General features: G+C 43.9%; 1 protein-coding gene across 12 annotated transcripts in view; it reads left to right on the top strand.

Annotated features, from left to right (window-relative positions):
• GATAD2A (GATA zinc finger domain containing 2A) overlaps window positions 1-17,075 on the top strand; it is a 185,594-nt gene that overhangs the window by 104,925 nt on the left and 63,594 nt on the right. For all 12 annotated transcript variants that reach the window (XM_029613819.1, XM_029613817.1, XM_029613822.1 and 9 more), the window contains one exon: window positions 11,798-12,066. In XM_029613819.1, coding sequence (XP_029469679.1) covers window positions 11,804-12,066 — 263 coding nt within the window. In that variant the 5' untranslated portion in view covers window positions 11,798-11,803. Of the gene's footprint in view, window positions 1-11,797; window positions 12,067-17,075 lie in introns of those variants that run through there.

Genomic DNA, 17,075 nt, shown 5'->3' with positions numbered 1-17,075 from the left:
ATTTGTCTTAAATGTTTTGCCTAGTAATTTCATTGAATGTCCCCTAGTTTTTGTACATTTTGAAAGATTACAAAGATTTGCGTTTACCTGTTCCACTCTACTTATTTTATAGACCTCTATCATATCTCTCTTCAGCAGTCTCTTCTCTAAGCTGAAGAGTCCTAACCTCATTAAAACTAATCTGCGAAAGTTCTTTTTCACTCAATGCACAATTAAACTCTGGAATTTGTTGCCAGGGGATGTGGTTAGTGCAGTTAGTGTAGCTGGGTTTAAAAAAGGTTTGAATAAATTCTTGGAGAAGTCCATTACCTGCTATTAATCAAGTTGACTTAGAAAATAGCCACTGCTATTACTAGCATCAGTAGCATGGGATAGACTTAGTTTCTGGGTACTTGCCAGGTACATATAACCTGGATTGGCCACTGTTGGAAACAGGATGCTGGGCTTGATGGACCCAGTATGGCATGTTCTTATGTTCTTTCCTCATAGGGGAGAATCGTTCCATCCCCTTTATCATTTTGGTCGCCCTTCTCTGTACTCTTTCTAATTCCATTATCTTTTTTGAGATGCGGTGATCAGAGCTGCCATGGTCCCACCATGGAGTGATACAGAGACAAGATATTCTGTTTTTTCTCAATTCCTTTTCTAATAATGCCTAGCATTCTATTTGCTTTCTTGGCAGAGGATTTCAACATATTATCCCAAATTACGTCTAGATCCTCTTCTTGTGTGGTGACTTCCAGTGTGTGGAACCTTGCATTGTGAAACTTCAATTTAGGTTGCTCTTCCCTACATGCATCATTTTCCACTTGTCCACATTAAATATCCTCTACCATTTGGATGCCCAGCCTCCCAGTCTTGCAAAGTCCTCTTGCAATTTCTCTCAATCTTTTTGTCATTTAACAACTTTGAATAATTTTGTATCAGCAAATATGATCACCTCACTCATTGTTCCCATCTCTAGGTCATTTATAGAATACAGATCTCTAGGGCACTTCACTATTCTGCTTTCTCCATTGAGAAAATTAATCATTTAGCTCTACTCTGTTTTCTATCTTTTAACCAGTTCGCAATCCAGAATAGAATATTGCCTCCTATCCCATGACTTTTTAATTTCCTTAAGAGTCTCTCGAGGTAATTTGTCAAAATGCTTCCTGAAATTCCAGATACAGTATATCAGTTTTATCCACATTTGTTCATGCCTTCAACAAATATAGCAGATTGATAAGGTAAGACTTCCCTTGGCTAAATCTGTTAACTTTGGCCGATTAAACTGTCTGTCTATATGTTCAGAAATTTTGTTCTTTAGAATAATTTCATCCTTTCTTAGCATCCAGTCAGATAAATCCAGAATTAAGTGGGTTATCCACCTCTACCAGCAGTTGGAGACGGAGCAAACTGAGGTCACAGTATATACACTCCTGCAGTGACATCATCCTGCCAGTATTCTCCATCAGATGGACATGCATCTCCCTACTGGTGATTGCTTCATTTTAAAAAAAGAAAAATAAGGAAAATAAATTTGCCCCGCTTTCCTGCAGTGATACCAAATGGTCCCTTCCCCAGTTGAGAATTCCTGAGGTGATTTCCTGCCTTGGTCAGGTAGCTGTTTTTCAGCCAGCGTGGACTTAGCTGATTAAGTAGCTGAAAGGCAGCGGGTGCAGGAACCGAGCGTGGCAATGATGGCATATGCCCTCTTCCCCCGCAGTCTGAGACCATTTTTTACTCAGCTAGGTAAGGCTGAACTCAGGTACATTTTTAAGTTTAAAAAAATATATATATTTGGAGACTGAGGAGGAGGGGTGGTTTGTTTTTTTTTAGTGTAGTGTGTCGTCCTTCCCCCCAGTCTCCATGCTCAGCATGCCGTTCCACCATTTGTCCTGCTCCTTGGGAAGTCGAGGGATGTGGGTAGCTTGGCAGGTTGAGCAGCCTCTGAGGCTTTTTCGCTGCACACTGCATGGTAGGCCTCAACGGTGTTTCACGTGCTTTCCATAGGCTGCTCTCCGGTAACTACTCTGGCACCTATACCTAAGAAACCTAAGCACTTTTCTCTTTGCACTGCCTATCATATTTAGGCATCTCAGCCAAGAGTGCCCGCTAACTTGTGCCACCGCGGTTTGGAGGCTCAGGGAGAGTTATCTTCCTCTGATTTCACTAAGTTTAAGTTTTTAAACTAAGGAAATATATTTCCTGTATTTTTTGTTTTAATGTAAACCAGTATGATTTGCATTTGATGCATTTATCGGTATATAAAAGTTAAAAATAAATAAATAAATATAAATAAGTTTGATTCTTCCCAGTCGGATGTAGGCCTGGGTAAAGATGTGTTAGGTAGGATGCCTGATTTTGTAACTCCCTTAACTTGTTCCTCGGCAGGGGAAAGTAGCTCAGAAAGTATGCCTCAGATACCTCCTGGTATAAATCCTCATACATTTTCATGGGTAGAATTTTTCTAGGGATTGCAATCCTTTCTTCAGGTACAGTCCTCAGCCCTGTCCAATGCTCATAGAGCAGAGTCGCAGATAGGAACCTTGCCTGGGCCTACTGTTAAGCACTGGAGAACTCCTTGAGCAGCAGCGGGATTGCCCAATAGAGATGGCACGGATGATGACGCCGATCCTGACTTTCTTGAGGATGGTGAAATTCCTCTAGGATTAGAACCATATAGAGCTATGCTACAGTTCTTTCATAGAGATGAAGTGCCAGCTTTGACTTCCCAGACCTTGAAAATTCTCGGGGTTTCTGGGGCAGATTCCGTGTCTGAGCCAAAGAGAAATCCCATTTTGGTTTCCTTGCGCAAAGCCTATTATTTTTTCCCTCGTGATGGAGGCCATTCAATAATTGATAGATCTTGAGTGGGGCGCCCCAGAGGCTAATTTCAAAGAGGGTCAAATTTTGGAAGGCATGTACCCTTTGGATCCAGTAATAAGAGAGCGATTACACTTTCTGAAGGTAGATGCACTTTTGTGTGTGGTTTCCAAGTGGACCACTATTCCCATGGAAGGAGGAGCAGCCTTGAAAGATGGTCATGATAGAAAGATTGAGACTGTCCTTAAGCAAGCATTTTGAAGCAGTTGCAATGACTTTGCAGATCGCTTCTTGTTCCTTAATGACTTGCTCTTGTTTGCTTCTCTCCCAGGAGGTCGATGACTCTGAGATAAACTCCAGGTCACTTGTAGAACCAGCTGCTGCCTTCTTGGCAGATGTGGGCTGTGATTTGGTACGCATTTCAACCAGAGGGGTTGCTTTGGATAATAGCGGCCAGGCGTCGGTTATAGCTGAGAAATTGGTCAGCCAATGTAACATCCAAGGCTAACCTCACCAAATTGCCCTTTATTGGCTCGATCTTATTTAGGAGCAAGTTGGAGAAACTGGCCAGTAAGTGGGGCAAATCACTGGTTCCTTGTTTGCCAGAGGGTAAGAAGCAGATGCCTCGCTCCTTTAACATGAGAGGTTGTGCTAGAGGATCTAAGCGTTTTTGACCCTATAGAGGAGCGACCTTTCTGAACTCAGCCCTTCAGTAGGTCTTAGACCTTTCGTCCCAGACAGGGATGCAGACTCCGGTATTTGGAACCTCCCGAGCCTGCCAAGGTTTGCCAACCCACCCCCGGGAACAGAAGATAGGGAGACGACTCTTTCTCTTACTGGAGGTGGTTTGAAATCGCATCTGATCAATGGGTCCTGGAGGTTATAGGAGAAGGATATGCAATGGTTTCACGGTGTTCCTTGGGCCATGTTCATGGAGTCTCCCTGCCACTCCCTGCAGAAGAAACCGGCAGTGGAGAGTACATTGGCAAGGCTCCTCAGTCTGTGGGTTGTAGCTCCAGTGCCAACGTCTGAAGAAAATATGGGGCAATAATCCACTTATTTCATGGTGCCCAAGAAAGAGGGCTCCTTTTGTCACATCATGGATCTCAAAGGTGTCAACCGCCATCTGCTAGTGAAACATTTTCGCATGGAAGCTTTGCACTCGGCGGTCGAGGGAATTTCTGACCTTTACATTTCCATCAGACTAGATCATCAGCGCTTTCTGCGGTTCGCAGTTCTGGGACGGCACTTTCAGTTTCGGGCGCTGCTCTTTGGTGTGGCCACCACTCCCAGGACCTTTTCCAAGGTAATGGTGGTGGTTGCGTCAGAGTTGGGAAATAATTGGATACTAGTACATCCATATTTGGACTACTGGCTAATTTGAGCCAAGTCGCTGGAAGAGAGCCGCCTGGTGACTTGCAAGGTGATTTCCTTGTTGCAGGAGCTTGGCTGGGTGGTGAACCTGGCCAAGAGGAGTCTTCAGCCTGCTCCATTGTTTGGAATACCTCTGTTTTGGTTCGACACATAACAGGGCAAGTTTTTCCTGCCAGAAACTCGAATTCAGAAGTTGCTGGCACCGCACAGGCTGTTGATGAACACTGTGCCTGACTATATGGTAATATCTGCAAATACTTTGCTTAATGGAGGTGACCCTGGAAGTGGTACTGTGGACGAGGGTGCATATACGTCCTCTTCAGTGCTCCCTTCTCTCGGTGGAACCTGCAGTCTCAGGACTATTTGATTCGGCTCCACCTGCTGATGGAGGTGTCCTCCCAGCTGCAGTGGTGCCTGCAGGTGGACCATCTAAGAAAGGGAGTTTCCCTAACCCCACCAGACTGGCTAGTACTGACAACAGATGCGAGTCTCCTTGGTTGGGGAGCTCACTGTCAGGATCTGATAGCACAAAGGCTCTGGAATGCAGAAGAGTCTCTCTGGAACATCAATCGGCTAGAAGCCAGGGCGGTCTGGTTGGTCGATTGGTCCAGATAATGTCAGACAATAAACAACTGTGGCTTACATCAGTCGGCAGGGAGGTACCAAGAGGTAACAAGATTCACAGGGAATAGATCAACTGATGGAATGGGCAGAAGTGCATTTGCAGATGATCTTGGCCTTGCACATAGCAGGAAAAGACAATGTAAGAGTAGACTTTCTCAGCAAGGAGAGTCTGGACCCAAAAGAGTGGGCATTGTCAGACATAGCCTTTCAGCTGATTCTGGATCGCTGGGGGTCTCCCGTTCCTAGACCTGCTGGCAACTGTACAATTCTGGTCGCCGCATCTCAAAAAAGATATAATTGCGATGGAGACGGTATAGAGAAGGGCTACCAAAGTAAGGGGAATGGAACAACTCCCCTATGAGGAAAGACTAAAGAGGTTAGGACTTTTCAGCTTGGAGAAGAGACGACTGAGGGGGGGATATGATAGAGGTGTTTAAAATCATGAGAGGTCTAGAACGGGTAGATGTGAATCGGTTATTTACTCTTTCGGATAGTAGAAAGACTAGGGGGCACTCCATAAAGTTAGCATGGGGCACATTTAAAACTAATCTGAGAGAGTTCTTTTTTACTCAACGCACAATTAAACTCTGGAATTTGTTGCCAGAGATGTGGTTAGTGCAGTTAGTATAGCTGTGTTTAAAAAAGGATTGGATAAGTTCTTGGAGAAGTCCATTACCTGCTATTAAGTTCACTTAGAGAATAGCCACTGCCATTAGCAATGGTAACATGGAATAGACTTAGTTTTTGGGTACTTGCCAGGTTCTTATGGCCTGGATTGGCCACTGTTGGAAACAGGATGCTGGGCTTGATGGACCCTTGGCCTGACCCAGTATGGCATTTTCTAATGTTCTTATGTTCTTAACTTTGCACAATGCGAAAGCTCTGTGATTCTTCAGCTGCAGGAGAGATCTGAAGTCCTTGGGGATCGATGCCCTAGTGCAGGAGTGGATGGAAGACAAGTTGCTGTATGCCTTTCCTCCATGGCCCATGTGGACCAGATTGGTTCGGAGGATTGAGTGCCATGGAGGGATGGTGCTCATGGTCGCTCTAGATTGGCCCAGGAGACTGTGGTATGCGGATCTGCAGAGGCTCCTGGTGGACTCGCCTCATCGACTTTCGGCGCACAGGAACCTGTTGGGGCAGGGACCTGTTCTTCATGAAGATCTGACTCTATTTTGTCTTACGGTATGGCCCTTGAAAGGGCTCACTTGCTGAAATGTGGATACTCTGCGGCAGTGATTGCCACCTTGTTAAGAGCTAGAAAGTTCTCCACTTTCTTGGCCTATGTGTGGATTTGGCTAGTGTGTGAGGATCAAGGTACTTTTCCTTCTTCGGTCAAGATCCCTATCATCTTGGATTTTCTGCAAGATGGTTTTAATAAAGGTTTAGCCCTTAATTCCTTAAAAGTACAAGTAGCGGCTCTCGCCTTTTCAGGGGTCGGGTAAATGGTGGATCCTGATGTGGCCCATTTCCTGAAAGGAGTAAAACATCTTCGTCCTTCCTTACGGTTTCTGGTGCCCCTATGGAGTCTTAATTTTGTATTGGATTTCTTGGCAGACCCTACATTTAGACTGCTGCATACCCTATCCTTGCATTTACTGACCTTGAAAATGGTGTTTCTTTTGGTAATTTGTTCTGTGTGTAGGATTTCTGAACTGCAGACCTTGACTTGCCAGGAACCATTCCTCTGGGTGACTCAGAGGTGGTACAGCTACGTCCTGTTCTTCTGTTTTACTGAAGATAGTCGCTGAGTTTCACTTGAATCAGTCCATCTCCCTGCCATCTCTGGACAAAGAGAGAAATGTAGGAGTATAGTCTGTTGCAACCCTTGGATGTCGAGAGATATATTGTCTGGTATCTGGAGGTTACTGAGCCTTTGCAGAAGGCATATTGCTTGTTTGACCTTCATGGTGGTGGTACACAGGGAGAGAGAGCCTCGTGGGCTAAATAGCTCACTGGATTAAGGAGGTAGTCACGGCTGCATACATGGATGCTGGGAAGCCATTACCAAGTCAGGTTAGGGCTCATTCCACTGGGGTTCAGGCAGTGTCATGAGCAGAAGTTAGATTTTTGTCTCCCGTCGACACTTGCCAAGCTGCGACATGGTCCTCCCTACACACCTTTTTCCAGGTATTATTGTCTGGATATACAAGCTCAGGAAGACACAGCCTTTGCACGTGCGGTTTTGGCTGGACCATGGGCAGAGTCCCACCCTATTCGGGAATAGCTTGGATATATCCTACTTGTTTGGAATTCATCTGACTGGACACTAAGAAATGAGAAATTACTACTTACCTGATAATTTCCTTTTCTTTAGGATAGTCGCATGAATCCAGCTTTCCTCTCTTGGCTGCTGAATGCTCGTATTATGGTTATCCTGTGTGACTACGTTTTACAGGGATTACTGAAAGTGTTAGTCCAGTCCCTAGACTAATGTTAATACATTCTTGTCTGAGCTCAGTGTTGCCTGTTGGCTAAGCATTGAAATGGTTATCTGTTTTTAATCGTTTGCTAGTCTGTCCACAGTTGCTTTTGAAGAGCATACTGGCAGGTTAATGTCACTTCAGGGATGTATATACTGTGATATCAGTTTGTTGTCTCCATCTGCTGGTAGAGGTGCATAACCCACTTGTTCTGGATTCATCTGACTGTCTTAAAGAAAAGGAAATTATCAGGTAAGTAGTAATTTCTTAATTTTTCCCAGCACTAACATCAGGCTCACCAGTCTGTAGTTTCCTGGATCACCCCTATATCTTTTTTTTTTTTTAAATTGGCATTACATTGGCCACCCTCCAATCTTCATGTACTGTACCTGATTTTAATGATAGTTTACAGGACACTAATACTAGGTCTGCAATTACATTTTTGTTCTTCAGAATTCTGAGATGATTACCATCTGGTCCATGTGATTTTGCTGTTCTTTAGTTTGTCAATTTGCCCTGGTATATCTTCCAGGTTCACTGAGATTTGTTTCAGTTCCTCTGAATCATCAGCTTTAAATATCACTTGTGTGGGTATCTGCCTTATATCTTCTTCAATAAAGACTGAAGCAAATAATTTAATCTCTTCACTATGACCTTGTCCTCCCTTAACACTCCTTTTACCCCTTGATCATCTGATGGTCTAACTGCCTCCCTTGCAGGCTTTTTGCTTCAAATGTACCTGAAAAGGTTATGAGTTTTTGCTTCCTCAGCAAGCTTCTTTTCAAATTCTGTCTCTGTCTGCCTTATCAATGCTTTACACCTAGTTTGCCAGTGCTGCTGCGGGTTTCCTGTTTTCTTAATTTGGATCCCTTTTCCATTTTTTGAAATATGTTCTTTTGGCTTCTATTAGTAGGTGGTTATATGGCCTCTACACTTCTGAAGCTAGAGCCAAATCTGATTTGATTAGTTTTGCTCCTATTTTATCTATGAATTGAGGATGGAAAACTGATGCTTGAGGAGAAGGCTATATATAAGCCTGGGATTCCTTGCAAAACTGAGAACAAACAAAATATTTGAGTTGGATTTTAAAATCAATGATCTGTAGTTGCTTTTATTTTATCCCAGCATAGAGAGGGGTGGAGGTGCCACAGGGCTGGAGTGATGCACACTGGAAGAGCTGGTGGAGAGGAGTCAGTACTGGAATAGCAAGGGTACGGTAGGTAGGGCAAGTGTTTGGCGCATTGACAGAGCTGTGTGCAGGGGTCTCAGCACTGGAAGAGCAGGGGGTTCTACAGGGCAGGAGTGAGATGAATTAGCCGTGCTGTGTGGAGGCATCTCAGGACTTGAATAGCAGGATAATTCTATTTTATTTGTAAAGCAGCGGGTGCTGCATGAAGTAGCAAGGTGCATTGATAGAACTGTGGGGAGGGGGGTGTTCTCACTACTGGAACAGCAGAACAGGGTTGGAATTGCATGCTTAATTAAGCTCTTACAGAAGCTTTTAAACAGCAGCTCTGCATTGCTACTACTATAGCGCCGCTAGATGCACGCAACATTATACAGATACTCACAAAACTGCCCCTGCTCTCTGTAGCTTATGATCTAGACAAACTTACTTATTGTAGCAAACATGGTTAAAATCAACAAAGCTGTGATGAGGAAGAGCCAGGGTTTAAAATGTAAAAGCTGCCTCAAAAAAGGTGGGATTTGAATTGGTCAGAGGGGGCATGACACTAGCTGAGAAAGGTGGTTCCAGATGCAGTGAGGTGAAAAACATGGAAGACCGGAACTGGCAATAGTGGAGGAGGATGTGCTGTTCAGTCTTTCTGTTTAATTAGCAGTAAAATTCACCACAAAGTTTAGGCATTTAAAAAAAAAAATGGCCTTTCTTATTTAAAAGGAAAGGTTTATATTCCTGCATTTCCACAATTCCCTAGATTAACAGACAGGAGACGACTTTGTTCCCATAACATTCCAGCAGAACAGTCCTTTTGGATTGTGACATCCGTCTGTTCCCATGGAAACGAGCATGATGCTTCAGATATCAAATTCTAACACCCCCCTTTATCAGCCAAAATATGAAAGAAATGTGGCTGAATAATGTATGAGTGTCCAGACATATTAAAATCCATTTCTTGGATGGCTGTATTCGGCTGTCCCAGCTTTACTTAATTTTGGCTGCAGGTAGAGTTTGACTTTGAAAGAAATTTGCTTGTTTAATGGTTGGTGGTTGGAGTGTGTTTACCCACGACATCCCACATGGCCAGTTGGCAGGAGGGGGAGAGAGTTGGGAGTGCCTAAAGTTGTTGGTCCTGTCCCTTTAAGAGGATCTCCAAAGACTCCTGTTGTGGAGTGATTGCCGCAGGGTTAACCCAGCACTTGGATCCGGTTCAGACTGGTTTTCTGGAAAGTGCTTTGTGTGTCAGACAATCCTGGGAAGGGTCATGTGGAACCCAGTGATGTCATGGGATCAAAAATTGACTCAGCTCTTTGTATGTCTGTGTGTGTTAGGTCAGATTTCTGCACACAGGTTTAATCGGAATGATGTGCGTTGGGTACTCCCAAACATTTTTTTGAGGTGAGGGGTTTCTCTCCTCAGTGTGGACACCAAAGGGTTAACTGCACTCCCATAGGAGTGGAGTGCTTCCTGTGCAGTGCCGGTCAAAAACCTACCTGGCTGTTCCAGGACAGGAAGAGAGCCTGACTGTGACTTACACTAGCAGAGCTTTTTCTGTAGTGGCAAGAGCTTGAAGAGGCCTGGAAGGATTTATTTATTTATTTATTTTTAATTTTTATATACCGAAGTTCTTGTGGGAATTACAAATCACTCCGGTTTACATAAAACGATGAACTGCCCAACAGCGGATGGGGGCTTTACATAGAACTGTAGAACATAAGGAACAATAAAACCGGATGTCAATTTAACATAGTAATAATAAATATAATATAATATGTACATACAATTTAACTATTTAACGTAGTAGAGATGACCTGTCAAATCTACCATATAGATACAATAAGAGTAATATAGTGAACTTATGGATTCAAAAATTGATTGAGCAGTTGTGGAGTCCTGATAGTAGGAATTGGTGAGGATGAAGTATATGCCACTTCTTGGAGCCCCCACCACCACCTGTCCCCCTCTTGTAAGCATATGCAGTAACTTGGTAGAGCCATGTTGCAGCAGCATCAGATGCAGCGTTCAGTGCTGCCAACGTAGACCCTGGAAGGTGCTGACAGATTTCAGAGCGCCCTGCAAGTACTGCTAGCACGTTTTATAGTTGGCTTTTTTTTTTCCTTTGTATGTACGTGATAAAGCAGTACGGAGGATCTTTTATATTGTCTGCTGCCCCTGTCCCCACACCACCAAAGCAAGGTTTGCATTTCTGCTTTGTCTTTTAATGCTTAGAAATATAAAATAACCTTGGGTCTTAAACCTGTGGTGTTTAGAATAACGGGTTAGAATCATAACAATGGTTTTCTACTGGAAACTGCAGCCAATCTGGGCATCCGGCCCAGAGTGGGCTTTGAGAGATGAGACCTAAAACTGAAGTGCAAAGGACTTTCAAACAAGGATCCTAGCTTCCCTTATTACCTGTTACGTGGCCCGTCCTCAGTATGAAGGCCACTCAGCCCAGCATGTGTCCTTTAGTCAGATAATAGTTGACAAAGCGATTCCCAACACACTTGTGGTGGCTGGAAACAGGTCCTCTAGAGCAGGGATTCTCAACCCTTCATTGGGGTACACCTAATTAGTTAGGATATCCACAATGAATATGTATTTGGGAAATTTGCTTGCATTTCCTCCATTGTACGCTAATCTATCTCATGCTTATTCATTGTGAATATCCTGAAAACCAGAGGTGTTTCCCAAGGACCGGGTTAGGAACCATTGCTCTAGAGCAGGAGTCGCCAAACCCCGGTTCTTGAGAGCCACAAATGGGACAGGTTTGCAAGACATCCATAATGAATAGGCATAGGAGAGATTTGCATGCACTGCCTCCATTGAAATCAAATCTATGTTGTGCATATTCATTGTGGATATCCTGAAATCCTGGCCTATTTTTGGCTCTCAAGGACCAGAGTTGGCCACCCCTGCTAGTCTAGAGCACACACAGGCCCAATTTAGTTTAGTCTATTGAATGTGATATACCACTTTGTTTTGCCAATGGAAAAGCAGTTTACATTAAAATCAATTATCAAATATAACATTTATGAATGCACAACAAACAGATTACACCACAGCCAGACAAATGACACAAAAATAAAAATATATATAAAAGATAAAAGCTCACATAAAATGGCCCTATAAGATGATAAGCCTGAGGTGTCGCACTTAGGGGGGGTCTCTATAGCAGCATGTAATCCCTAGCACTGATCAGTTTTTAAGTAGCAATGTGCAGTTGCTGAGGACACGTGATAGCATCACCCACAATTAACTTTGTGTTTCCAGTAGACCTCTCATGTGCCCTGTTTGATTATAAGCTGCTTCAGTTTGTATGTTATGATTTGCTGAGATTCTGTGACTTGATCCCAAGGTCACTGTCTTCTGTTTTTCCCTCTGCCAGAACCCCATGATGACGGAGGAGGCGTGCCGGACACGGAGTCAGAAGCGGGCTTTGGAGCGAGAGATCACACAGAATGATGTGGACAGTAAAAAAATCAAAATGGACAAAGGGCTACCAATGGTAGATATGAAAACGGAAGGGGATCTTAAATTAAAGACTGAGGCCAGTGCGGGCAAAGTCCAAGGATTATTGAAAGGAGGAGAAGTAAAGGCGACCATTAAACTGGAAGTGCAGACAGACGAACCTGTGGATATGAGTACCACAAAAAGGTAAGGGTTGAGCTCCACGTTGTTCCTGAACCTACCTGGAGCCACGTTTGTGCCATGTACCAGATGCACCTGTCTTAAAAATGTCTCGTCCAGGGGTAAAAAGAACTCAACTGTCACTTCCTTCATATCCCTGCTGGGCTGAAGTTACTCGGCTGCCAATAAGCACTAAAATGCCTTTTACCCACTTTGATTACTTAACAGCTCTCTGAATCTGGCTGGAGTCCTGCTGAGGTGAGCACGTTACCTGGATTCTCACAGCAAAAGAAGCAAACCCAGGAATGAAACCTTACTTATTCTTTGATACGGAGCACAAATTATTAATGCACCAGCCCATTTCAGTTGTGAGTGCTGCATGTGTCTGTGGAAAAGGGGGATAGTATAGTTGTTGTTACTTGGAAATAGTGAAGATTTTTGGTTTTTTTTCTGTCAAGCTGAATGTTTTGTCCAGTTGGAAGATGTGCTGTAGAATAGTGAATGGAGGACACTGCCTTGCAGGACACTTCCAGACCCAATAATGGTGGAAGGTGGTGATGGGGCGTGAAGGGGAGCTTTGTCCTTGAGAAGGTAGAGACCAGAAAGAGGAGTGGGAAGTCATTTGTACCCTCCCCTCCAGCTGCTGCTTCTGGGCACTGCAGCACTGAGCAAGGCCTGGCTTTCTGAGATGCTGCTGTGTTAAGAGGGGAGGAATGATAATCCAGAGCATGAGAAGAAAAAGCCTGTAATGAGCAGTTTTTGTACATTTCTCCTCCTCATTTAAAAAAAAATCTTTCTCTGCCTCTGTTTGATTTCGGATATGGCCAAGTAGCTCTTTTACACTGTCTTGCAGGGAGTTTGTGTAGGAGTGATCATATCCAGGATTCCCTTGGTGCTGGCGGTCTCTCTTACTCTGTCAGAGTGTCACCCCTTGTATGTTTCACTGAGCAGAACTTCTCTCACCTGGCATGCCTCATCTTTTGGGCCTTGCATCAAACATGCAGTGATGATACTTGTATGCAGTTGGAGATACAAGTTCAGAGGTACTGTGAATGGCAAAGGTTTGGTTGCACTGCTCCCCAGTAATACCCCTGACTCCCTTCCTCTTGCCCCCACCATGGGGGGGGGGGCGGTGTCCCAGGAGTGTTGTCAGTCCTTTCACATGGCATGAATGCAGTATATATATATAGGGTATGTTGTTTTCCAAGCCTGAGTCCTTGCAGTAGTCACCGGAATGTGGTTGGATTGGGAGGGGACACCCTGAGTGTGATGTCGTTTGTGATATCGGGGAGAACCGGTTACGCCACGTGAGGGGGCGGTAGTTTGTGACTCTCTCCTGCCAGACATTCAGGGGAATTGGAAGAGAGCGTAGAGAACCATGACTTGATGAAAAGTGCCAAGGATACAGGTGAGTGTGTGCAGTGTGCCGCAGACCAGAGAGTGCTTTTAACAAAGCTCCGTCCTGACCTGTGGAGGAGGGGCCAGAGCAGTCTGTAAAAAGGAAACCTGCAAGGGAGAGGGAGCTTTGCTGCTTACATTTGTTGACCTAATAAAGTTGTTTTGTGCCGGTTTTCATGTCGTGAGTCCTGACAAGCGCAACATATCCAGCCACGGTTGTACGGACCTTTTGAAAGTTGCATTCTTTAAGGCTTGAGGGCTGAGCCGGTGGATCCTTAGCTTACTTGGTGGGTAGCAGTTGTTAGGTGAATGTGGTGCAGATGACCAATTTCTTGTTAGGCATAGACATCTGTTCTTCATGTCTTGTACTGACTTCTAGTTGGTTTTAAATCGCCATAGCAGTGCCATGTTAATACTTTTGATAGTTTTCTCTTTGTTTGTAAGGGGTGGGGGGGGGGGGGCGGGATTGTGGTTTGTTTTTGTTTGGTCTTAAACCAGTTTGGTTAATGGTTACAAATTAGAATAAGCTGGATGGTAAAGTGTTGCAGCTTGGCCAAGTCAAAAACTCTGACATCAGCTTAGCTGACACCTCGTGCGCCCTTTGTAGAAGGGGGGGGGGGATGCTCCTGTGGAGCATGCTACCCCCCCCCCCCACCCCTCAGCCTTTGAATTAAAAGTTGGGGGGAGGGCTGGGTGGGCTACAGTATATTTTCTTTGTTTGTCCAAAAGTCATATTTCAACTTGGCTGACTTCTGCGTCTGCCAGCTTGAAATGCCACCTTTAATTCTGGATACAACATACAGAATTAAAGGTGGATTGGGCAGCAGAGCCCAGCTATTCTTCTGCACTTTTTTCTAATCTTCAAAAGTTTTGAAGAAGCAAAAGCAGTTTCTAACTCTAAATGAGGTTTAAAAATAGAATCTGGTTTCCTCTTGGCACCAAAGCAGGGACAGGCGAGTGGGGCGGGGGCAATGAAACCTTTGTGACTGTAAAGATTTGTCTAAAGCGTTCAGTTGAACTGTGAATGCAGGCTCTGCTGTGGCCTGGGTGTGTGTTAGGGGCTGTTTGAGTCACTTTTGCTTTTTCTTATTGCTGTTTTAAATTAAAATTTTGACTGCAAAGATGAGGGCAGAGCTTGAGTGGGCTTCCCGACAGTACTGGCCACTGGCCAGGAGTCCGGCCTAAACCTTTTTTTTTTGGTCCAGTGTCTCCTTCCTCCCCCCTTCTGTTTTTCTGAATCTTACTGAGGGCCATTTGCTTAGTAGAGCATCGGGCTCTGGAAGAAAATATTTTTTTGGAAGAGAGTTGGTCTAAGTTTTTATGGCCTTTTAAAGGACATTTGTCCATCCTTGGTCCTGACCAGGCTTGCATTATCCACTACCTCTTACTCTGTCCTCTGCCCTTAGTTGCTCTTTCCTTAGGAACAAATTAATGTTTTATTTATTTTGTAAGTTTAAAAAAAAAAAAGATCAGATTCCTCATGCAGTCCAGAGGGAGCTTGCATGCACTACTGATGACACTGTGGTGAAAGGCTCTGCCACCCTGTGAGGCATTTTTCCCTGTTGGGTGCCAGGAGTAATGGAGGAGCAGGTTGTAAGAAACTTTTTTTTTTTTCCCAGGACACAAATTCAGCCTGGGACCACTATGTGAGCCACCATGCCTAACATCATAGACTCCTAATTCATGCTACTATAACTTTAGAAAATGCTGCTTCTTTACCTCAAGAGTTAAACTTTCCACAGTAAAAAATACGCAGGGAACGCTACCACATTTCCTTGCATTGTAGCGTAATAACTAATAAGCTCATTACCCTATAATTTGCATGCGCTAATCCTTGCACAGGTTTTAATCTACATTTTTGCATATTTGTTTCCATGCAAAAAATCCTGTTAAATACACCATGGTTAATTTTGCCCAGAACAATGCAGGTTAAAACGTGTGCCAAGGTTAGCACGCTTCCCATGCCAGAGTGTGCAGAGGGTAGGAACAGGTCTTATTTATTTATTTATTTATTTATTTATTTATTTAGGGCTCTTATATACCGATATTCTTGTAACAAGTTACAAATCAATTCAGTTTACATAAAACCTGCGCTAACAAGGCATTACATTAAACAAGGAAGCCAAAAACTTGGGTTCATTAACAATGTTAACGGGGTGAATACAAGGAGAACAACTTTAGCCGGCTAGCCTTAACTATAGGTTAACTATAGCTTAACTATAGGTAACTGGCTCGATGTCTGGGGGGGCCACATGGCCCCCCCCCCCCCCCCCCAAGACATCGAGCCAGTCTTCATCGTATTCCTTGTTTCCTTCACTATATAGGCCCTGGTCCCCGCCATCTTGGTGGGCACAGGGATAATACTGGAGCGGTATAAGAAATTGAAGCCCTGGGCAGATGTAGGTTAAGAGCACCGGTTTATCATCAGTATTCTATTGTTTTTTTGGAGCAGTGAAAGCTCTTACTACAAAGGAAGTCAGTCTACTCAAAACGCTAGCCAAATTGAAAGGTTACCTGGGATTGTATAGCTATACACCAGGACTCATCTGCTCTCACCCTTGCACAACAGGGTGTCCTTACTGTAGCTCTGATGGGCTCAGAGGATAAGCAGGGTACATGGCACCCTGGACTTTGCAAAAAAAAAAAAAACAAAAACAGCTTTTCTTTTTGAGGGTGCACAGAGCTCTATTTTTGGTATTACGCACCCTTGGGTAGTGTTTCTTTACAGGAACATTGCTCTGCGACAGTACTTATCTCATCTCAAGGATTTCTGGGACCTGAGCTCAGCACATCCTGGGAAAGCATTCTCCAAACAAATCACATTTTACCTTAAGAGTTAAATGACAGGACCATGTCAGCTGGAAATTTATAAAGTACCACAACTTTGAACTACATGCTTAAAATATACATCAAAACCACCAACAGACCATTATTATGAATTTATTTATTTTGCAAATGTGATGCTGCTGCGTGTATCTTTTGTACATTGTAGACCTGCTATCCTGTGCCTTCCTACTTGGCAGCCCATCTTCTGCATCCCCACCAGCTCTGGATATTGAGCTCTGCCTCTCCTTCTCCAGCTGTGGAGACAGAATAGTTAGCCAGTGCCCCCTCCCTACGCCTTTCTCCAACACATAGCCTTATCTCAGGATGATCTATAGTCCTTTCCTAAAATCACTGATCCTGAGGGTGGGGGGAGGAGAGATCTGCCTGTCTCCTGATCCTCTCTTTTAGAGTGGATTGCAGTTTAAATGGCATGCAGATGACCTCATAAGTTAAAAACAAAAAAAACCCTTTCCATTTTGTTTTGGGTTGGGGGGTTTTAAACTCGCATGCCATTGATTTTCTGCATCCCATGTATTCCTGGGGGAATTCTGCACACAAAAACTTTAAATTCTGCAAACTTTAATTTGGTCAAAATAACTCAATTTACATCACAGTCTTTAAGTAATTACATTTTAAATTTAATACAGAAAAAAGTTATTACTTAGAGATGCAAAATTTTAAATATTTTGAGTAGAATTTCCCAAGAAATTCCCTGTAAAATTGTCCCTTCCACTCGCTCTCCCTACTCCCCTGACCACTTTGCCCTCTCAGGCCCCAGCTCCTCCACCTGCCAGTATCTCTCCCCTCCACCT

Source organism: Rhinatrema bivittatum, chromosome 8 (assembly GCF_901001135.1).
Source record: "Rhinatrema bivittatum chromosome 8, aRhiBiv1.1, whole genome shotgun sequence".
In the NCBI taxonomy this organism is placed as follows: Eukaryota; Metazoa; Chordata; class Amphibia; order Gymnophiona; family Rhinatrematidae; genus Rhinatrema; species Rhinatrema bivittatum.
The sequence above is the reverse complement of the archived record's forward strand: the minus strand, read 5'-3'. Positions and strand labels throughout refer to the sequence as shown.